Raw genomic sequence first — 21,292 nt, forward strand, 5'->3', positions numbered from 1 at the left:
AAAGAAACGAAATGATCACGTATTGCTCAAATTAAGAAGTTATTTATTTTCAAGAAACAACTAAATAACTTCTTAAATAAGATATTAACATTACCCAATATCCTAAATTAAAAAAAAAATTAACTAAACAAACATGAAAAAGTTTACAAACATTTGGTACGTGGGCATCCAAACACACCCATACCTCAAATTTCAATGAATTAGGACTTAACAGAAAAAGATCAATCATATTTCAATATTTACTAGTTTTTTAATAATCCCTACCTTATAGACGTTAACTTTTGTATTTATTATTGTCTTCACTTCACTAGTGAATACAATACTTTTACTACACGTTACTGCTGACTTGTCAATTTTCTCCAATTATTAATGCTATAAATTCACATTTTATCATCCTAATTAACAACAAATGCAATTTATTAAATCAATCTACTATATATTCTACGTACATGTATACTTAGCTCAGGAGAACATCAACATGGCTACAAGTAATATTGATTCCTTCTTGATTGTGAAACCGGAAAATGGAGGAACATGGGACCTCGTAGGCCCCCTCCTCGGAGGCCTACGAGGAGAGATCAATGCTAAGTTTCTCGAATATTCTTGTTCAGACGATGGTGATGGTGATTGTGATGGCGGAGAAGAGGTGGATGATCATAGATGGGTAATATTTGTGTCCATCTTAGTGAGGAAAATATTAAAGGTGTTTAAGAAACCAATGGAATGGAGTGGCTACTTCCTAGAGTTTTTCATCAACCTCTTCTCTCTAAATGGAAACTTTCTTGTCTTATTCCACAATATCTTGCATGGTAATAACAATAATACTTACCTACTCTTTCGTTTCATTTTACGTGAATATATTTGACTAGACATATAAAGTTTTAAATTTATGATTTTTAATTAGGGATGGAGCTAACAGCCTATATGTGAGTTCGGTCGAACTTAATAGATTTTGCTTAATAAAGTATATTTGTTACTAAATTCATTAAGCATGTATATTTATCAAATCAAACACTCATTTATTATTACTTAAAATTGTTATTGTAAAATTCAGAACCTAAAGTTTAATATATATATATATATATACTCTCCGTCCGTTAGTATTTGTCATGGTTTTTATTTTTAAAGTCAAACTATAAAAACTTTGGCTAACATTTTAAGATGCATTTTTAATCATATTAATATACAAAAAAATTGTAATTTATAGTACTTTTCATATAGTTTTAGAATATCTAATTTTTTTTTAAAAATATCGAATTAATGTGATCTAATTTACTTTTGAAAATTAATTAAATTGACTTTCGATAAGCGCAACATGACAAACATTTCCGGACGGATGGAGTATATATATATATATATATATATATATATATATTTCTTCTTATTTTTTTCAAAATATTTGTCGTTCTTACTAAAGAATTATGTTTGATTAGAATTCTTGTCGTTTTAGAAGTTCAAACAAAAATGTTACTATTATTTTTTTCTTCCATTTTATCCTTAGTAGTTAGTAATAATTTTTTTAAAAAAAAAACTATGAACACTTTAACAAAAATATATATTAAAATTCTATTTAGATTGACTTATTTTAAGTGTTTTTAAGCTAAAATAACTTCTAAGCACTTTGGAGTTTTTTTTATAAGTTAAAAAAGTGCTTAATTATAATAAGCACTTAATTTTACGTTAAAATGCTAAAAATAAGTCAAAACTAAAAAAAAAAATCAATCCAAACAGACTCTAAATATTTAACTAAGAGAGATCATATCGTAAAACATAAATAAGAATAAGACAATTCAACACCCTCCTAATATTCTTAAAAGACGTGTAAATGAAAAACACGACTAGCTTGAAAAACTTTAAACACGTCTCATGACTTCTATGAATTCATAACTAGCTAGGGAGTATAGTAAATTTAGTTATCTGAGATTATTAACAAAAAAATGTTGCATATAAACAGGACAGTTGGTGATACCACAAAAAGGAACTGCAAATTTCATAAGTATTATTGGCCATATAGATGGAAGAATTAAATTACCATACAACACTGAAATATTAACCAAGGAAAGTTCTCGACTGAATAGTTTAATCGAAAAAAATAAGCAACTGGGAATGAGTCATAGAGATCTTATGGATTTATGTATGATGTCTTCAAAGTTGGTTTATGAAAACGAAAACGTCGTTAAGGACGTTGTAAATCATCAATGGAAGGTATACATATATTATACTTCAGCTTCTTTATTAGTAATATTTTCTTGATCATTTTTAATTTGTTAGATGTAACATTTTAACTTTTGTAAAAACAGATGCATTTTGTGGATTTTTACCACTGTTGGAATGGTAAGATCTTATATCCTTGCTCATGTTAGATAGTTTTTGTAATATATTGTAAAAGAATAATATGAATTAAAAGTCATTTCCTAAGTTGCAGAGTTAAAAAGGGTCAAAAATAAAACTAAACAATCCTACGTCATTGAGTTCCGTATCTGAACTATTGAGAGTGTGAGTTTCGTATGACCGAATAGTCAACAAAACACACCTAGATGTTGACTAGAACAAATATTTGTCTTGAAATGATTTTAAGCATGTTTGTCTATAAAATCTTGGTCCACCTGACACATATATATAACGGCTCTATTTGCTGACATAATAATTTTTTATTTCGATGTCACAACAAAAACTAGATCACAGTGGAAAGAAGATGGTGAATGTCATGATTGGAATAAATTAATTTATACGGTGATAGTTTTATCCTTTAACCTGATATTAATCTATTTAGATTTACCACGGTGAAATTATTTTTCCACATAGAGCACCACAATATGGCAAACACAAAAGAGTGTGCACACATCATCACAAATTAGTCTGAGATGTGTTTAGCTAATTACTTCCTCCGTTTCACAAAGAATGACATGGTTTAATTTAACACGGAGTTTAAGAGTATAAAAAAAAAACTTTTGAATCTTGTGGTCTCAAATTAAAGTTAGGTCAAAATGTACAAAATTGTCCTTTGATCTTGTGGTCTTAAGCAGGTCACGTGGAAAGTTGAATTAAAATGTTACCTGAAAAAGAAAGAGTTCATCCTTTTTTAAACAGACTAAAAAGTAAAAGAGGTCATTTTTTTGAAACAGAGGAAGTACAGTTCACGTAGAAAACTCACATTCTCAACAGTTCAGATACGAAACTGAAAAAACCAGCATAAAAAAATATGCACTTGTTGTATCTTGAATGGAATTTCTTCTTCTTCTTTTTTTCTGATTATATGAACATTTTCTTTGTTAAAATCTGTGTTTGTTTAGAACAGATTACCAGAAACAGAATTCAACTCAAGTGTTCATACTATGCGATAAATCAAAAGATGCAAACTTGATTTTGATCAGCTTCAGAGGTACTGAGCCATTTTCTGCTGATGATTGGATCACTGATTTCGACTACTCGTGGTATGAGATTCCTAAAATAGGAAAACTACATATGGGATTCTTAGAAGCGTTAGGATTAGGAAACAGAGTAAACGTTTCCACGTTTCATGAACATCTTGTTGATAAAAATGTTGATGTAACTATCGCTCATCCAGAGAGGAACACTGCTTACTATACTGTTAGAAGCAAACTCAAAAGTTTACTAAAGGAGCACGAAAATGCAAGGTTTGTCGTTACAGGACATAGCTTAGGAGGAGCGTTGGCTGTACTATTTCCAACGATGCTAGTTATACATGAGGAAATGGATGTAATGAAGAGATTATCGCGTGTATACACATATGGTCAACCTAGAGTTGGAAATAGACAGTTAGGGAGGTTTATGGAAGAACATTTGGAACATCCGGTGCCTAAGTACTTCAGAGTTGTTTATAACAATGATATTGTTCCGAGGTTACCTTATGATGATAAAACGTTTCTGTATAAGCATTTTGGTGTTTGTATGTACTATAACAGCTCATACGTTGAGGAGGAAGTACACGAAGAGCCAAACATGAACTTTTTTGGGCTACGATACGTGTTACCAATGTATCTGAATGCTGTTTGGGAGTTTATCAGAAGCTTGTTTATGTGTTACATATATGGACCTGAGTACAAAGAGAGCTGGGAATCAATAGTTTTTCGGATGGTGGGGATGTTTCTTCCGGGGGTTTCTGCTCATAGCCCGGTTAATTATGTTAACTCTGTAAGACTTGGAAGGAAGAAGTCTTCAGATGTTTCAGAAAGTGTAGATTGAAATGAAATGCCTTGATCAAGTGATTTACGTCTCATAAATGAACTCGTTAGAGCTTTTTCGTGTCTTGAATAAAGTGAACTCGTTAGAGCTTTTTCGTGTCTTGAATAAAGTTTAGTGTTGTGATTGCAAGAAGTGTTGGAACTATTATGAGTTGTTGATGTGAATGTATCAATGAGAGTTCATGTAGAAGTTTTTGTTGTTGTTGTTGTTGAAGGAATGTAGATTGGTTTGTCTTGTGAACTTATTGAATAAATGTGGTTTGAGTGATTGCTTGTTATTAGATTTGTTGGATAATGAAAATGAATTGTATCAGTTGTTCTTTGTCTATGATGTAAAGATACGACACCTGAACCTCATTTAACTTTAAAAGTTAACTCATGAGGGAAGAGTTATCCAAATGTATATAAACAGATCACTAGTCCATTCCTCAATTAATGTGGGATTGTAACCCACTCTAATATCCCGCTCTACGTCAAGACCGAACTAGAGCGTGGACTGAGAGCCCAAATAGGGATGAACCTGGCTTTGATAGCGTGTGAAAAATATGAAACCTAGACCTAACTAAACAACAAAAGCTAGTCATGAGAGGAAAATTGTCCAAGTCAATATAAGTAGACCGTCAATCTAAAAGCTAGTCATGATAGTGGATGTATGCATGACAAGTGTTTTACATTCATTGGTTTGACGTGAACGCTTTCATCCCCAACCAATGCTACTAATTGACGCAAACCCAATATGATCGTAAACTGCTATCAAGTTAGTAAATCGTTAGAAAATTGAAATTAAAGAGTTGCTAAAATATAAAAATGCATTCTTATTGAAACAGACAAACAAATTGAAACGAAAAGAATACACTTCTTAGTATAAACATAGTAAAACACTAAAACTAATACTGAATAATTTGGTGATTCATTAGTTAAATTTGATGAGCAACTAGTAACAACTTTGAACTAATATAAATATCACACACAAATATATACAAATACTATGTGCACAGGAATAAAGATAGTTGATATAAGTATACAGAAGCATCAAATTCTCATATATTAGTGTAGAAAATCCAATTCTCATAGAACAACAAAAAAGAAAAAGTGGCACCTAGTTATGTTTGAGTGAAAGGAACTCAAATCTTCTGTTCTCTTAGGATATGTCAATACAACAACAGAGTAACAGAATATCGCGAACATGTGAAAGAAGGCACAGATGCTAACACCTGCTCATTTTTACATCTCGTCTCTATGTATCCTAATAGGGAAGTACCTAATCTAAGCCAGCATCACTGGCATATCTGTGTAGTAGAGTTCATTTATCAATCCAATCTTTAAAAAGAAGCATCATATATAGAGGGATGTTAAAAGCTGCAACGATAGTAATTATACTCAATGTCCTCACCAATCTCCTAATTACCATCTTTGTCGTTGATTTGTTTGTCCGAGGCAATGCTTTTACCGCGGTATCTGATCCTATATGTAAAGTCACATCAGCGGGATTTGAGGTATCCGTCTCTTGTTTTCTGGCAACTGACCGCATGATAGCATTACCCCTGCATTTGAGAAAAATGCATTGATGTAACTTGAGCATCAAATAGTCTAAAATACAAGGAGGTACTTAATAGATTACTTAAGAATGACAAACATAAATGCAATGACTGGTTCTCATTGATGGGACTTACCGTTCTACTGAAGCGCTGTCGCTTGAGCATGTAGAAGACACTTTAAAGGCTTTCTTTATGAGGTGCATCGATCCTTCTGCATCCCATATCTCCTCATATTCATATATCTCATCTTCACTTTTCAGTTTTTTCCCACCTCCCCAAAAGCTTGAACTAATTAGACCTCTTACATTCCTCAGAAATCCATCAAGATAGTTTGGAAAGAGCACCCCATTCGTGGGCCAAAAGACGGCAATAAGAAGGGTTATGACAAACAGCAAAATATACCTGAAACATCCGCAAACAAACTTTAAGATTACAAGAAACACGGTTTATTAAGACAAATGTTTTGTTTTCATCTCAATATACTGAATTACCATATATAAATGTATAACTGCACAGGGAGAAAGCACACTTTGGTGGAAATTGCATCCTCTGGCATTGATCCGTTCGGTAAGATAAGATTACTTGCAGATAATAGCATGTAAGATGGAAACAAATTTCCCTGCTGCCAGCTTATAGTACCTAGAGTATGCTGCGCAACACTATCCATCAAACACCGTCCAATTAATACAAACTTTTTCAGTTAAACAAGGTGTGATACCTCTTCTACGGAACCATATTTGGATTTGTGGATCACTGTACACTGATCATGGTCATGCCCGGAGAGAATTAGTGCCTGCAGAAACTCAAAAATAATGCAACCCAAAAATCATTCATTTCAGTTAGTATTGTGTAAAAATTTCTTCCCTTTATATTGCTACTATGTTTTGGATAACCCTACATTACATGTAATAGCATCTAGAATTACTACTGGAAAAATATATAAAAGATCATTGGGCCATGCGGGCATCATAAAATGGAAGGAAATACGTACAGGTTTGATCGAGTCAAGCAGGTCATTCGTTCCTTTTTCAGTAATATAGTTTTGATATCTGCGAATGGAATTGTGACCAAGTCTGACATAAACATCCATGCGTACAGACACAGTAAATCCGTAGTAAGCCACTAAAAGCGAGAGTAAGAGCTTACAATATTTCATTATCCTGAGCAGCACGGTTGATTCTCTGAAATAAATGACGAAATATGTAACTTTTCATTATAAACTCTTTCACTCGGAATTCTACATGACACTAAAGATATGTTTATCAAAACAGAATATATGAGGGACCTATTAATCAACTATATTACAAGAAAAGTAACATTTTCTCCTCACAATAGCAACAAGCAAAATGAAGAAGAATTTTTAAAGATCATAATCCCTATTGTTAGGTTCTCGAAAGCAAGTGCTCTTTAACTGGAGAGGAATAGTACATGAATGGTGACTTTCAGGGGAGGGAATCTTTCCTCTATAAAATAGAAAAAGCTAAAACAACTTTGACAAGTTTAAGAAAAGGTTAAATTTTACCTGATTAATAATTGACGATGAGCGGTATGAACCACAGGCAGTTTGATCTGGTCGATACAATGGAATATGAGTCAATAGAACCCTTGGATTCGAAGACAGATCTGCATTAGACAGAGTAAAATGATCTGAGCATCTTACACATAAGTCAAATCACAACATACATGGATAGTGAACATACGGTTAGAGACATTCTTGACAAATTCCCATGTGGCAGGGGTTACATTGTTCTGAGGATGCCCTGTAGACAAGAGAATTTGCTGTGAGTCTGTACAAAATAACAACATCATGAATCGAACCATAATCAATAGTCTCTTTTTCATGTTTTAATTAATTGATAGGAAGAAAAGCAAAATCGTTGAAGTGGTGTTTACAAAATAACAATACCATGAATTGAACCAGCACATTAGCAATGAATTACTACTTCTATAATCTGTTCTGATCATCGAAGAGTAGTCACATGGTCATGTGTCATACTAAAAACTACTATATTATAGTTAGAACCCTCTATCTCGAAGAGTAGTCACATGTTCTAAAACAGTAACTACTAAATAAATTAGCATTTTCAGACATTACATGTACATAAAAAGGTATAAAGGAATTGGGGAGATTGAAATAAGAGAAACAGAAGATTGTGATATTACCATCTAAGGTTTGCGCATCGATGGTGATGAAATCTACTTTCCCAGCTGTAAACTGATAGTTCCTTGCACCAAATGCTTTCTCGTAGCGTTTGATAACCTGCATCATTGCGTGCACAGATAAGATTGGAAATAGAAGTATAGAATAGGAGTAAACCAGAATGTTCTGCACTGGCATTTGACTACTGGATATGGAATCCCAATTTCAAGTTTTGATTTGAAATCGTTAAGAAATTTGCATAAAATTTCAGCTTCAATTTCAAATATTTCTTTTTGAAACTGTAACATTTATATTTCACAGAGTCAATTTTCAAATATCAAATTCTCCAAAAAGTATATTTCAAATTCCAAAAATGTGATTTCAAATTTTTTAAATGTAAAACTTGACTCATGCTCAATGGGAATTTTGGGAAAGTTTTGATAGTTTTCACCCATGTTTACGAGGAAAAATATAACTTACGAAATCTAAATTGCATGTCCAAACAAGGCCGCGGAAATTTGAAACCATCCACTAAATAAAAGGTTTGTTTGATGCAATGTTTTAAAAGGAGATTTAATCTCCGTCTTTTTCATAGGCTTATGAGTTATTTGATACATGAAAAGAATATGAAATATGAACAAGTCAAAAAGCATATTAAATTCAAATTTGGCATCAGTTAAATAACATGTTCCAACTCTATCTGAATAATTAACACACCTCCGGCATACGCGAGTGAAAAGCTGCATACCCTATATCATGGTTTCCAGCAAGGTAGTACAGCTTTATGTTCGTAGTTTGTTCAAGCATGTCAATGTCAAATATATGCTTAAACCGACTCCAGGATTCCTGCCATCTATCAAATTAAATAAATCGATGTCCAAAGCGGAAGAATAACTAGAGTACATTCAGATATTTCATTTATGAAAATGACAAAATTATGAACTTTATATAAGGAAGCAACTGATAGGAATGTGTCTTAAATTAGTCCAAAAAGCAGAGTTTTCGACTGAGAAGATAGAACATTAAGCATACACAAGTACTTACTCTTCATCAGAGAGAAAAGGCCCACCGTCGAAATAATCACCTAGGAACAGAATTATATCTGGTTTGGAAGGTAAAATAGATGATAGGAATGCCCTGCGCATATACAAATCTGTATAGAACTGAGCAACTTCAAGTGCAAAGGATTTCGGGGCAAGATGAAGAGAGGTTCTATCCATGAGCTGTCAAAATACAAAATACGTTGTGAATATGAAATAAAAATGTCAAAGCACAGAATGATATAAAGATAAGCACACTAAATCCACCATCATTTTCAGAAGCAATACCTGAGGATCAGTCAGAACAGCAATTTTCACGTAATCACGTTGATGATCTACTCCATCTGTCTGAAACCAAGGATAACAAAGGTCAATACACCTGAGATTTTGCGCCAGCTCAAAAAAGCTGAATCTTTATGGAGGGGATAAGCCATTAAAATGTATACATCTTAGTATCGAGATAATTAAGAAGTAGACTTTATGAAGAGAAAAGTTACCGAAAAAGCATGGCCTTATCTAGAGCTACCAAATTATTGCTCTATAATTAACCAAAGAAGTTCCCTCAAATAAAGTATCTAGCATACGAAGTCCACCACTTATACATATTATTATAAGTTAACTTTCCCATAACAATTCTTTTAGTTTCTTAACAAGTCAGCCTTTTGTTAAATCAGGAGCTTTTGACAAGCATATTGTTAGGATCAACCGCTTAGCCGCTTACCATCATACCAAAAGTTATAGTTGATAGCAAGGACACAACTTTATTTCTTAACCAAGCCCACCAATCAAGCACCACATTCGACCATGACTCCGACCCAGGCCACCCCAGCTCCTTGTAGACCTTCCCATAGGTACGACGTTGGCATTACCCAAGACATATGATTCTCAATGAGTAAACAAGAACTAACACAAATTCACAGCTCCAACTAGCATAAAAAGTGGTAGAACAAGTACAAAATGAAAGGCCACTATCATTTAACAAACTAAAGCTCCATAGAGAAGATGATAACAGTTGACAAATACTAATTCACAGATTCAATGGGGAGAACAATTTTTTTCTCTATTGGTCAACTGTGAGCTGAATATTCCCTGATCTGGAGTTAAGCTGCTTAAGATAAGGAATCCCAAATCCCACAAGACACTTACAAAATATGGGGAATGAAAATCATTTTTCAACCAAAAGACGTAAAAAAAAAAAGATCATTTCTTTAACATCACACAACCCCTCAAAATCCCAGTTCATTTGCAGCTGAACATTGTCCATTACATCACAAAACAGAACAATAAATAGAGAAAAAAAATGATTCTTGAATCTAGCTCAAGTCAAAGATAAACTACTACATCAAAGTTTGAAACTTTACCATTGAAGAAGAAGTAGAAGGATGAGGCCAAGAACATGAGAGAAAAGGGATCCAAAATGAGAACATCTCTCCATAGAGAAGAGTCAAAGCCCAAATTAGGCTTAAGAAAACAGCTAACTTCAACATCTTTGTTGACTCAGCAATTACTACTCCTTCTCTACTTCCATTTTTTCTTCTTGTAGATCCCAAAACAAAGCTCACAAAGCTGATTAAGATAGTTTAATTAAGCACTTGATATGAGTTTTTTTAGAGTTATAGGTAGCTGGCATCTCTTTCACATCAATGGTGATTTCTTCTCTTTTTCTTAATCATTTTTATTTTTTATTTTTCATGGTTTTTCGTTTGTACAATCATTAATATCAGTTATTTATCGAAATATTTATTTTTAATTAAGAATAATAATGAAATCAAGCAGGTAGTTATTTATCGATATGTCTACTGAGTATAATTATAAAATTTAATATGCAATTGTTTATCGACATGATTATTTTAAGTAAGAATAATTATGAATTCAGAAATTATGTAAAACATGTACACTTTTAACTAGTTTTATATAATAGTAGGAATAACTTTTAGTAAGTTTTTATCTTGAAATGATTAGTATTTTAGAAAACTAAAAGATGTTATGAATTAGTTACTTAAAAAGTGGGGGTGGGGGGAAACAAGTAGCTTCAAAATATTACATTTAATTGCCTTGAAAATATTATTCCCTTGATTTTACTTATTTGTCTATTTTTTATTTGGTTGAGTAAAAAATAATTTATATAGTGAATTACTATTTTATCTCTATTAATTGAGAGAATTCTAAAATCGATTTACTCATTTTGTTTGGTCATAGATTTTTCAAATAATATTTAAGAAAATATTTGGCAAATAGTATTTGTCTATACAATTTGTTATTATTTGGCAAATGCACAAATACTAGTTTCTTTTAGTATTTGGGTCAAATCTCATTATTTGAGATCTTTTGAAAATTGAAATTCTACATCAAATTTATATCTTCTACAAAAACACCCTCTATAGTAATGTTTAAGTTGTATCACATATTTTTTGTATGTGAACATCATAGTAGTATTAAATATTCAGTGATTATGTAAGTGATGACATATTTTTTGATGAAAATGATGAACAATCGGCTCAAGGTAACAAAGTTATGTGCTTTGTTTACTGTGAATGATGTATGGAATGATATTTGTTGCACTCATTCCAAACTACCACATTACTCTAGTGTCATGGACACTATTTGTTATGTGTTTCAACGAAGATTCAATTGACTTGTAATACAATTTATGGTTAGTTTTGATAGTTTTTAAAACTTATGGGTATGAATCATATTTTTTTTTAAAAGTGAACTATATTTTTCAAATGCTATGGCCAAACACATGGTCAAATTTTCACCCAAATAATATTTGTTAAATTTTTTTGAAAATCTATAATAAAACGTTAGCTAAATAGGTTCTACTTTTTTAAAAAAAATCTCTCTAAATAAATCGAGATATAATAAATTAAAAAAAATAAAAATACTTGATTTATCAAAAAAAGAAAAAAAGTAAAAGTCAAAATTGAACACAGATTATAATATAGGAAGATATCAGTATACAAGTATCTGGTATTGAAGTTTGGGATTTGTAAAAAAAAACTTCTAAACTACTCTATCGTTCCTTTTTTATTAAAAAAATCAATTTTTCATTTTATTTATCTATTTAAATAAATCAAGAGAGATTTATTATTAAATTAGTACATCAAACATTATTTCCTTTATTCATTTTTTACTTATTTACTATATAAAAATAGATATCCACATTTACTTTCTAGTTTGAAAAAAATATGTAATTTCACTTAGTTTCCAATTTACCTTACTATTAACTAAAACCATTTTTTAAAATATTGAATTTTCATGCATCCAAAACTTGATATAGTTAAAATTATCATTTATTTATTGTCCTTGAAAAATGTAACAAATTAAATAATGAACAATTAAAAATAGATTAAGAAAGTAATAGTCAGATTTTCAAAAGTATAGTTAATATTTTGAATACATAAAGAATTACATTAGGTATATTATTAGTGTCATCCATAATACTTTTGTATGGAAAATTTGGTTAAACATCTCATAATAAATTATTATCTTATGAGAAATTTCACAATTTCCTATTTATACTTTTCTCAATGGATATTACCAAAACTTTAAAATTTACTTATTGTTGACAAGATGAAGTATATACAAACTGTTGTCTGTTTTTGATATACATCACTAAATACCATCCTCATGTCCCTTTGTTTCACCAAAATGTCGAAAAATGATTCCAAATATTATTTTCAAAATATGTAAAATGATTTCGTACCAAAAGAACTAAGTAAACGTTTAAGTAAAAATACAATGTCACACACAATAACCAACAAGTATACGTTATAACCAACGTCTCGTCTTCCCCAGGAGCACAAATCCATGCAGGAATAATAATACTATGCACAAAACTGAATAATCCAGTAAGAATTTCTTCTTTTTAAGGATACATTATAACAATTACACTTCGATCCCAATTTGAGGATCGATCATCACTATGGAAATATAGGAATAAGATACAATAATTTAACAACTATAACTACGCCTCAGCCCCAAAAGCAAGTTGGGGTCAATAGTTACATTTTGAATGGTAAGGAAGCTAGTATTATGGTCTCCATCCTTCTAAAAATTATCTCCGAGTGGAAGACTATAAAATCAGCTTCAATATACCGCGGGGAAGGATTTGAATTTGTTTGTTTGCTAAAGAAAATTATACAACAAGGATAAACGTTGAAGAAGAAGTCAATGGTTCACCAACCAATCTTGAGTGTTCCACCGATAAGAAGAACCCATCTACCACTTCACCACCACACCCTTCACTCTAGAGTTAGCCAACACTTGGGCTGAGTGCAGCTTGTTAGGCTCGTCACTTTTGATTCACCGCCAGTTGTTGATGAGTTCATCAGCCGAGGCATGAGTATCACCACCCTGAGCATACTTATTCCCCTTCTGCACAGTGCCATGACAAGAAAGGTTAATGGCCAATTGTGATTTGGGAACTTGAGTTTTTTATTTTTGGTCTGGGGAGGGGGTAGTGAGGGAACAATCAGGATATTTAACTTATCATGACCTCAATGTAACAGTGTATCCAAATAAGCAGTTAGTAATTGAAAGCTCTAATAAAAGCCTATATATACAGCCAGTAGAAGAGGGCTAGATGAAATTAATTGTCGAGGCCTAGTAGTTTTGCTACTCTAACAGAAAGCACAAGTAGCCTAAAGCTAAAATTTAATGAGAGGTCTTAAACTTGGAAGGAAAAAGAACTTTTAACAAAATGACAACATCAATATGCATAACAAGTGTTGTATATCTATAGAGTGATTATGAATTCATTTTGTATATGCATATTAGGCATGAGTATCAAAATAAAAAGATATGCATATTTAACAAGTTTACGAGGAGTTCATTTCACTGGCCAGCAAAATTATTCATTTTATATATTTTGTTCAAGATTGATTATCAGTATCATCATGTGTAATTCACCAAACATGTTCATGGACCACTGGATTGAATTCTGCAATCATTCAATAATACTAAAAAAGTTTGTTATTTTCAAGATGATTTTTTTCATCCCCCCTCCCCAACAAAATGCCAAATTAATTTTGTTTTCCAGGAGTTATTATGAAGGAAATATTTCTTGACAATACACTATTCAAATTATTTTCCTTGGTGATTGATGAATTGACACGACATGTCCGAAGGGAGGTGTCGTGGTGTATGCAATTTATAAATAAGATAGTATGAGTGACAAGACAAGCAACAAATTAATGATAATCTAAAAGTTTGGAGACAGACCCTGGAGTCTAAAGGGTTCAAGTTGAGTAGACTAACACAGAGTACTTGAGTGAAAGTTCAGTAGCATGACTTAAGAGGCAGATGTGGAAGTTGAGATCGATACACAAGTCATCACCAACAGAGGAAGTTTGAAGTATCTTAGGTCAATAGTCCAAGAAAATAGGAGATTGACGATGATGTTACACAACGTATTGGAAAAGGTGGATGAGATGAAGGCTTGCATTGACGATGATGTTACACAACGTATTGGAAAAGGTGGATGAGATGAAGGCTTGCATCATCTATCTCATGTGATGAGAATGTGTCACTAAGCTTAAAAGGAAGTTTTATAAAGTGGTTGTTATACCATTTATGCTGCAAGGGTCGGAGAGTGTTGTCGATAAAGAACTCACTTGTTCAAAAGATAAAAGTAGCGAAAATGAGAATGCTGAGACAGACGAGTAAGAGTGGGAGGATTAGGAATGAAGAAATTCGAGACAAGGTGGTTGTGGCTTCCGCGGTGGACAAGACGAAGGAAGCGAGACTGAGATGGTTAGCATGTGAAGAGGATAATGCACAAATGTCCCAGTGAGGAAGTGTGAGAGGTTGGCCATTGTGGGTCTAAGGAGAGGTAGAAGTAGATCGAAGAAGTATCGAGAGAAGTGATTAGACAAGACATGGCACAACACAACTTATTGAAGATGCGACCCTACATAGGAGGATATGGAGATCGAAAATTAAGATAGAAGGTTAGTAGGTAGTTGAGCATTCTCTAGTTCTCCTTGTCAATATTATTATTATTGCTCTCATATGAGCTTATTCTTCGAATTTTAGCATTACATGTATTCCTTTGTTTCGTATTTATTTGTTGTTGCTATTGTTCTTTTCTCCAATATTTTCATCATGCCTTCTCTACTACTTTCCCCTTTTCATAGCTTTGAGATGCTTTACTTAAGTAAAGGGTTTATCGAAAACCATCTATCTACCTTCACAAGGTATGGTTAAGGTCTGTATACACACTACCCTCCCCATTTCCCACTTGTGAGATTACACTGGATATATTGGTGTAATAAATTTTCTGAATGCTCTCTATCTCTGTTAATTTGTTCTTGAACATCTTTTTTTGTTTTTTTTATTGTGCAATCTCATTTCTAAATCAATCCATGCACTCATACAACAATAGTCTTTTGTTGTTTAATGAGTTTTGAACAACAAAAAAGTATACCCTCCCTGGACTCCACTTGTGGGATTTCATTGGGTATGTTGTTATTGTTGTTTAATGAGTTTTAAGCTTAATGTTAGGATTTCTCCCATCTTCATCACCTTCACTGGCTGGTTTATTGTTCCTAGCAATAGGGACAGTGTAAAACAATTTGTAGCCTAAACAGAACACTATCCAAATCTTTGGAATAAACTAACCATCTTTTCATGTCTTTCTTCATTTGCTAATTTTTTTAAAATTGATCTAAAGTAAAAAAAATGCCTCAAGAATTTACTCTCCGAAAATCCATGTTGGTAATTCTAATTGGTCCTTGAGCCGGCACTAAGGGGAATCAAATTGTTTCAGGCCCCCAAATTTGGGAGGGGAGGGGTATTTCCTTTAGCAATAATAGGCATATAGGTTTTCTTGGGGGAAAAAATGTTGAGTACTATTTGTAAGTAAACTTTTTTATATAAAAGGAAAATTTGTTTGGGTTGAAATAAAGTTGATGTTTGACTTGCTTAAAATGGGAAGTGTGAACAGCTCCCCTAATGTATAAATTGGAATTCGATTGGACAACTGATATCATTATTCCACTTTATCTCGTTGGAACATGTAACTTTCCTCCTTTGTACAAGTCAGTATCTTTATTTTCTTCTTCCTCATCAGATTACATACTTCCATTTTTCTGTATTTTTCTTACTCTTATCTCCGAGAGTTCATAATTTAACTATTCAAGGCTTTACGATTCTGATAATTTTATCATTCTTTAAGAAAACATAGTTAAAGAATGCATTAATAAAAGTTTGAAAAAGTGGAATGATGATTTCACTTGTCAGATCAATTCCAATTCGGAGATACTTCCCATCTTTAAGCAAGTCAAATATTACTTGATTCCAATCTAGAAGAACTCTTTCCTTTAATGAAAAAGGTTTACTTTTTTACAAATAGTACTCAACACATTGATGAACAGGTCTGTATGTGCTCATCACAGGCTTACAGATCTGTTAATATTCCGGTGCTGCTCACTAAACTGAAATATCATTTCTATTAACCAGAACAGGAAAATATTGGAAGGAGAGGAGAAATATATGACAGAATAAAAATATTGATATTGATTAAGAAATTAGAAAAATGGAACAAATTGGAATTGCTGAGGATGACATCTTCCATAAACTATAAAGGAAGAAATAAGGAATAGTCACAGTAGGAAGAATGGAGGAAAATTTGTCAACTAATCTTTGAAGTTAATACTAACCGAGTTCAAGAAGGAGAAGATAAAGACATAGAGGCCATTTGGAGGTGGTTACTTACATATTACAGTTAGTGGCTGAAACTTTTGTTGGATAAGTTGTGTTCAATGGTGGCAAGAGAACACTTGGAAAGCAGATTCAGACGAGAAAGGATACAGAGACCATGGAGAGATCGAAACTATGGAGATTGAATATTTGGTGCAAAACCTCATATTGCATTATGTAGTTAGCAGATTTTAATTTTTTGGACAATGGTTTATGTCTAATGTACTTCAGTTTCACCAACTTAGTGACTTAAACAAAATTACTGTCTTATTTAAAATTAAAAACAAATACTCAGACTATAGAGGGAAAGAATCCTACTAACCTTTGGATGGATCAACATGTACAAAGAAACTTGCTGCAACAATGAGATAGCATAGGATAAGCATCAACCCCTTAAAATAATTTGATGTTCCTTCCTGTATCGTGTAAAGCAGCAATTTTGGTTACTAGCAAGCCTTTCGTGGCTGAGTAGTCTAGGGTAGGGAGCAGACTGAACAACATCATCTAGTTTATTTAATTGTCTGATTTGCAAGGGGGAGGAGGAGATGTGCCAAAAGGATGTAAGTTAGAAGATGAACCTGCAGCATAAATGCCACAACTAGCACTGTGATAAAGAGTGTAGCAGTCTCAAACAATTGGAAGTTCAAGTCCATTGGTTTTCCCATGAACCAACCAACGACAACACAAAATGGAATCTGCATCACCAAAAGCATGAGATCTATGAATAAGCAACTTGATTTATAAGCTCTGTCATAATCTTTTAATAAATGCTTAATATCACCCAGAAGGTGAAAGCAAAAGTATTTACAGATTAATATCACAAGTATGTCCCTTCTCTCCTTAGAGGGAACCTATCAGATCTATAAATTCCATGGCTCACTATAACAATTCTGCTTAAACCAAAAAAAACAAAAAAAAAATGAAATTCTTGATCTTTTGAATAGAGCTTTCTTTGCTTTCAAACACCTCCCATTTCTTTCCTTCCACATGGAACACCAAGCTCTATTTATCTTTTTTTATTGTTAAATGGACCACCAAGCTCCAGTATAAACTTTGGATAAATACAAATTAAATACACCAATACAAACCAACCAAAAAGGAAAAATTAAACAAAAAAATCCAGTATGTTCTTAGGACGGCCTGTATGAATTTAAATAAAAAATAAGAACTAATTTTCTTTGTTATGGGCTAATTTCTATAAGCTACCTAGTTCAAATGATTAATACATCAAATTATAAGACCTTACCACAAACATTGATATCTGAGTAGAGGACCCAATCGCAACTCCAAGTGTAATGTCCTGCAAACAGTACTCCTTGAGTAACCTATTCTGGGCAAATGAGAGAGTGAATATGGTTTTTCAAGAACTCACAAGCTTATCTTTCATTGCAAACATGATTGCACTTGCATGTTCTGCAGCATTTCCTACAATTGGAAGCAAGATGACACTAATAAAGGACACAGGCATGTTCATTGAGTCGGATGCTCCCTGAGATCGTATTAACAACAAACAAATTAGGATGAAGAACATAAAAAGAAAATCGAAGTCAAAAGAACTTAAAACAAAATTTATATAGCTTTTGATAATTAATTCCCAAAAAAGGAGAAAAGATAAGGTGAAGGAAACTATGACAGTTGATAATAAAAAGTCCCTAGGTTAGCACAATGATATTAGCATTCAACTTCAAGAAAATGCTAGCCTCTCAAATACATCAGTTAAGAAGGGCATGGGCCAAAAAATTTAATAAAACAAAAGGAAAAAGAAAGGTTACCTCTATGGCATCAACAAGATACCCAGATAGTACAGATATCCATACTGTCAAAATAGCAAGCCACCCTATAGCTTCCCATTGTGTTATCTCAGGAGCCTCTTCTTCATCAGAATTTTCAGCATTATTCTCTCTACCCTGTTCAGATATAGACAATAATTAGAAACAAACTAATACATTCTACAGTAACATAAGTTGGTATGAAGATCACATATAACGGTACAAGTTTATCTGGAAAAACTGAAATCTGCAGCAAACCTATATCCTCCATAACAGGCATCTTACTAGATAGGACGAACAGTGTCAATGGCTATTGCTGCAGACGACCATGGAGAAATACAAGCTGAATAATAGAGGAAATAAACTATCAACCTATTCCAAGATTTTCAGCAATTTACCTCATCGATTGAGCTATATAGATTTGGCTGACTCTTGAGCTGAAAAAATAGGTAACTTGCATATGCCACCAGCATTATGCAACTGCTAAATCTTGAAAGAGCCAGCTCTGACTTCCCAAAATGCACTTCTGTGTGGGTGAAATGAAGTACAGCGGGAAATAATAAGCCCATGACTGCCATCAATAACAATCCTGAGTTCACGAGGGCAGTTGCCTGCAATTTAAAGATTTTCATTAGCATTAGCATATAACATTAGAGAGAGCACATTGGTGCTGAGATAATACGAAATTCCACTGAAGCATCAACATTCACAAAAGATAAAAGTGCTAACTTCATTGCACATTTGGTGAGGACATGATTGATCAGAAGATAATGACCTTACTGAAAACCTGGACTTTCTGCTGATGAACAATCCCACCACAGAAGAAGGCACATCCAAGCACCAAGAGCATATTTGATAAAATGGAACCCAGCAAGGATTGTTTAACAACCCTCATCATCCCATTATTCAATGCATATAATGAGATTATCATTTCAGTGGCATTGCCAAATGTAGCATTTAGAAGTCCCCCAACTATACATCAAAAATAAGGAAAAGTCATTCTGATAATCAAAAGAAGTGTAGTGGGGGGGAGGGGGAATTATGTCTCACACAAGATATCTTTGAGTAAATGCAAATGTTAAAATACTTCCAGCAAAGGGCAATGAGAACAACAGAAGTACAGAAAAACCATTTAACCATTTAAATAAGGAACAAGAAAATCCTATCTAGTAACTCAAGTCAAGGACGATAATATCCAAAAAAATTACTTTAAGGGGTTTCAATTACCTGATGACTCAATTTCACTGTGAGAACAAAACTTTACTCACATTTTCACATTTTTCTATGACTAAATTCACATTCAACTTAAACACTAAGATTAAGCAAGCAAAGCTAAATTCTTTTTTTTTAAATAATCATGGTGTCCGGACAACTTGCTTACACATCAACTAATTTCATGGGTACCTACTACCACCCACCAGCACTGTTATGGAGTAACTCTGTTCACGAAAGATTGTAAGATGGAAAGAAACCATCTAGTGTTTTGTCACAGCAAGGATTTGAACCTCGGTCCTCATGGTTCTCAACCCAACTTATTGACCACAATGCCATACTCTAGGGTGCCTAAACCTAATACTCTCCATAAGTAATCCCAATAGTGAAAAGTTCTTCAATAATAGAAACAAAGATCAAGAAAATGGCAAAACTATCAAAAGATAATAGCTACCTGTAGGCCCTGTATAGAATGCAAGCTGCCTGTGTCATGACAATCAAAGAAGTCAATGAGCATGTAAAATAACATAGTAGCAGAGGATAACTGAATAACTTGAAGAGCATAAGCATACTCAGTCGCATAACCCAAACGCTCAGCTAAGGGTGTAATGCCCACCAAACTGAAGAAGAACACCCACTCCTGAAATATCAAGATGAACCCAAAGAAAAGCACAATAAACAAAGTAAGAAAACAATAAAAAGGTAAGTTCAAAATTGAGGTAAATAGCAAAAGCTTGAGACTTTATACATGTTTTTTCGTTAGATAGTGTAGCAGTATCGCCAATGGTCCAAAAGGAAGCAAAACATTGATCTTTGCTTTAAGTATCACAAAGTATACACTCCTAAAATAGCTGATCTGATGCATCTTCCTCAAGACTCTCGAGGAGTAAAAACTTCTAGGCGACGCCATATGAGCTGAATCAAAATGCAAACTCTCTATCTTGTTTGTAGCATGAGATGAACTAAAGGAGATCTCCTCATCAGATTCAATGTCTAACTTATCCCCCACAGATCCCATCTCAACACTTTGAAAAAAAGACCCAACTTTATACAGCTGAAAAAAATCACAACTTGGGTTAAATTTCAGTAAAACCATAGCTTAAATTAGTTCATAATTTCACTAACAATTACCTCAATGAATCAAATGTAAAATGCTCAGACACATAAGAGGGGCCCTAATTGAGCAAAACAAAAAATACAAGAAACCCAGATCAAATTTCTCATAAAATGTGGAAAAAAACCAAGAAAAAGCACATACAGAAGGAAAATTGCAGTTTATTGTATATACCAGAGAAAACAATCAGTGGGCGAATCGAATCGTGTACTGATGTGAACAGCAAAGCTGAGTAGTTTACATAAATTAAGAGAAAAATATGTATAGAGATCGTGTATAATAGTAGAGAGATAAATACAGAGAAAAATTCGTCGGTGAAGCGTGAACAGGCCGGCGACAGGGAGGAAGAAGAAGGTTCTACGAAGAAGCGCCTAATTTCATTCTAATTTTTTTTCTTAAAAGGTTTGTAGTTACGAAGTTAACTTTTTCCAATTTAAGTAAAAAGATGATAAAGATAGATAGTAGTTTTAATTTATACGAGTTAATTTGAATTTTGTAAGAAATTTCATAAAAAAAATAGAAACTTGTGTTTTAAAATAAAGCATACTCCCTCGCTTCATTTTTAATTACTTG

The 21,292-nt window shown here is 33.0% G+C and overlaps 3 protein-coding genes across 3 annotated transcripts; 1 reads left to right on the plus strand and 2 right to left on the minus strand.

Moving 5' to 3' along the window:
* Positions 1-409: 409 nt before the first annotated feature.
* On the plus strand, positions 410-4,518 carry LOC107005872. The gene is made up of 4 exons (XM_015204522.2): positions 410-809; positions 1,955-2,205; positions 2,301-2,334; positions 3,299-4,518. The coding sequence occupies exons 1-4, from the start codon at positions 410-412 to the stop codon at positions 4,204-4,206; spliced, it is 1,593 nt and encodes a 530-aa protein (XP_015060008.2). The 3' UTR covers positions 4,207-4,518.
* Positions 4,519-5,221: 703 nt separating this feature from the next.
* Positions 5,222-10,619, minus strand: LOC107005379 (uncharacterized protein C630.12). The gene is made up of 13 exons (XM_015203964.2): positions 10,285-10,619; positions 9,212-9,271; positions 8,928-9,106; positions 8,601-8,736; positions 7,907-8,003; positions 7,444-7,503; positions 7,266-7,366; positions 6,890-6,924; positions 6,735-6,792; positions 6,462-6,536; positions 6,235-6,392; positions 5,879-6,145; positions 5,222-5,749 (listed from the first exon to the last, which is right to left on the minus strand). The coding sequence occupies exons 1-13, from the start codon at positions 10,408-10,410 to the stop codon at positions 5,509-5,511; spliced, it is 1,593 nt and encodes a 530-aa protein (XP_015059450.1). The 5' UTR covers positions 10,411-10,619; the 3' UTR covers positions 5,222-5,508.
* A 2,115-nt stretch (positions 10,620-12,734) lies between these two features.
* On the minus strand, positions 12,735-21,124 carry LOC107007695 (vacuolar cation/proton exchanger 3-like). The gene is made up of 13 exons (XM_015206413.2): positions 20,894-21,124; positions 20,737-20,780; positions 20,354-20,659; positions 20,178-20,245; positions 20,060-20,088; positions 19,169-19,365; positions 18,792-19,004; positions 18,397-18,531; positions 17,997-18,113; positions 17,871-17,924; positions 17,203-17,319; positions 16,947-17,040; positions 12,735-13,300 (listed from the first exon to the last, which is right to left on the minus strand). The coding sequence occupies exons 3-13, from the start codon at positions 20,621-20,623 to the stop codon at positions 13,290-13,292; spliced, it is 1,305 nt and encodes a 434-aa protein (XP_015061899.1). The 5' UTR covers positions 20,624-20,659; positions 20,737-20,780; positions 20,894-21,124; the 3' UTR covers positions 12,735-13,289.
* Positions 21,125-21,292: the final 168 nt, after the last annotated feature.

The sequence above is a fragment of the Solanum pennellii genome, chromosome 12 (assembly GCF_001406875.1).
Source record: "Solanum pennellii chromosome 12, SPENNV200".
Taxonomy (NCBI): Eukaryota; Viridiplantae; Streptophyta; class Magnoliopsida; order Solanales; family Solanaceae; genus Solanum; species Solanum pennellii.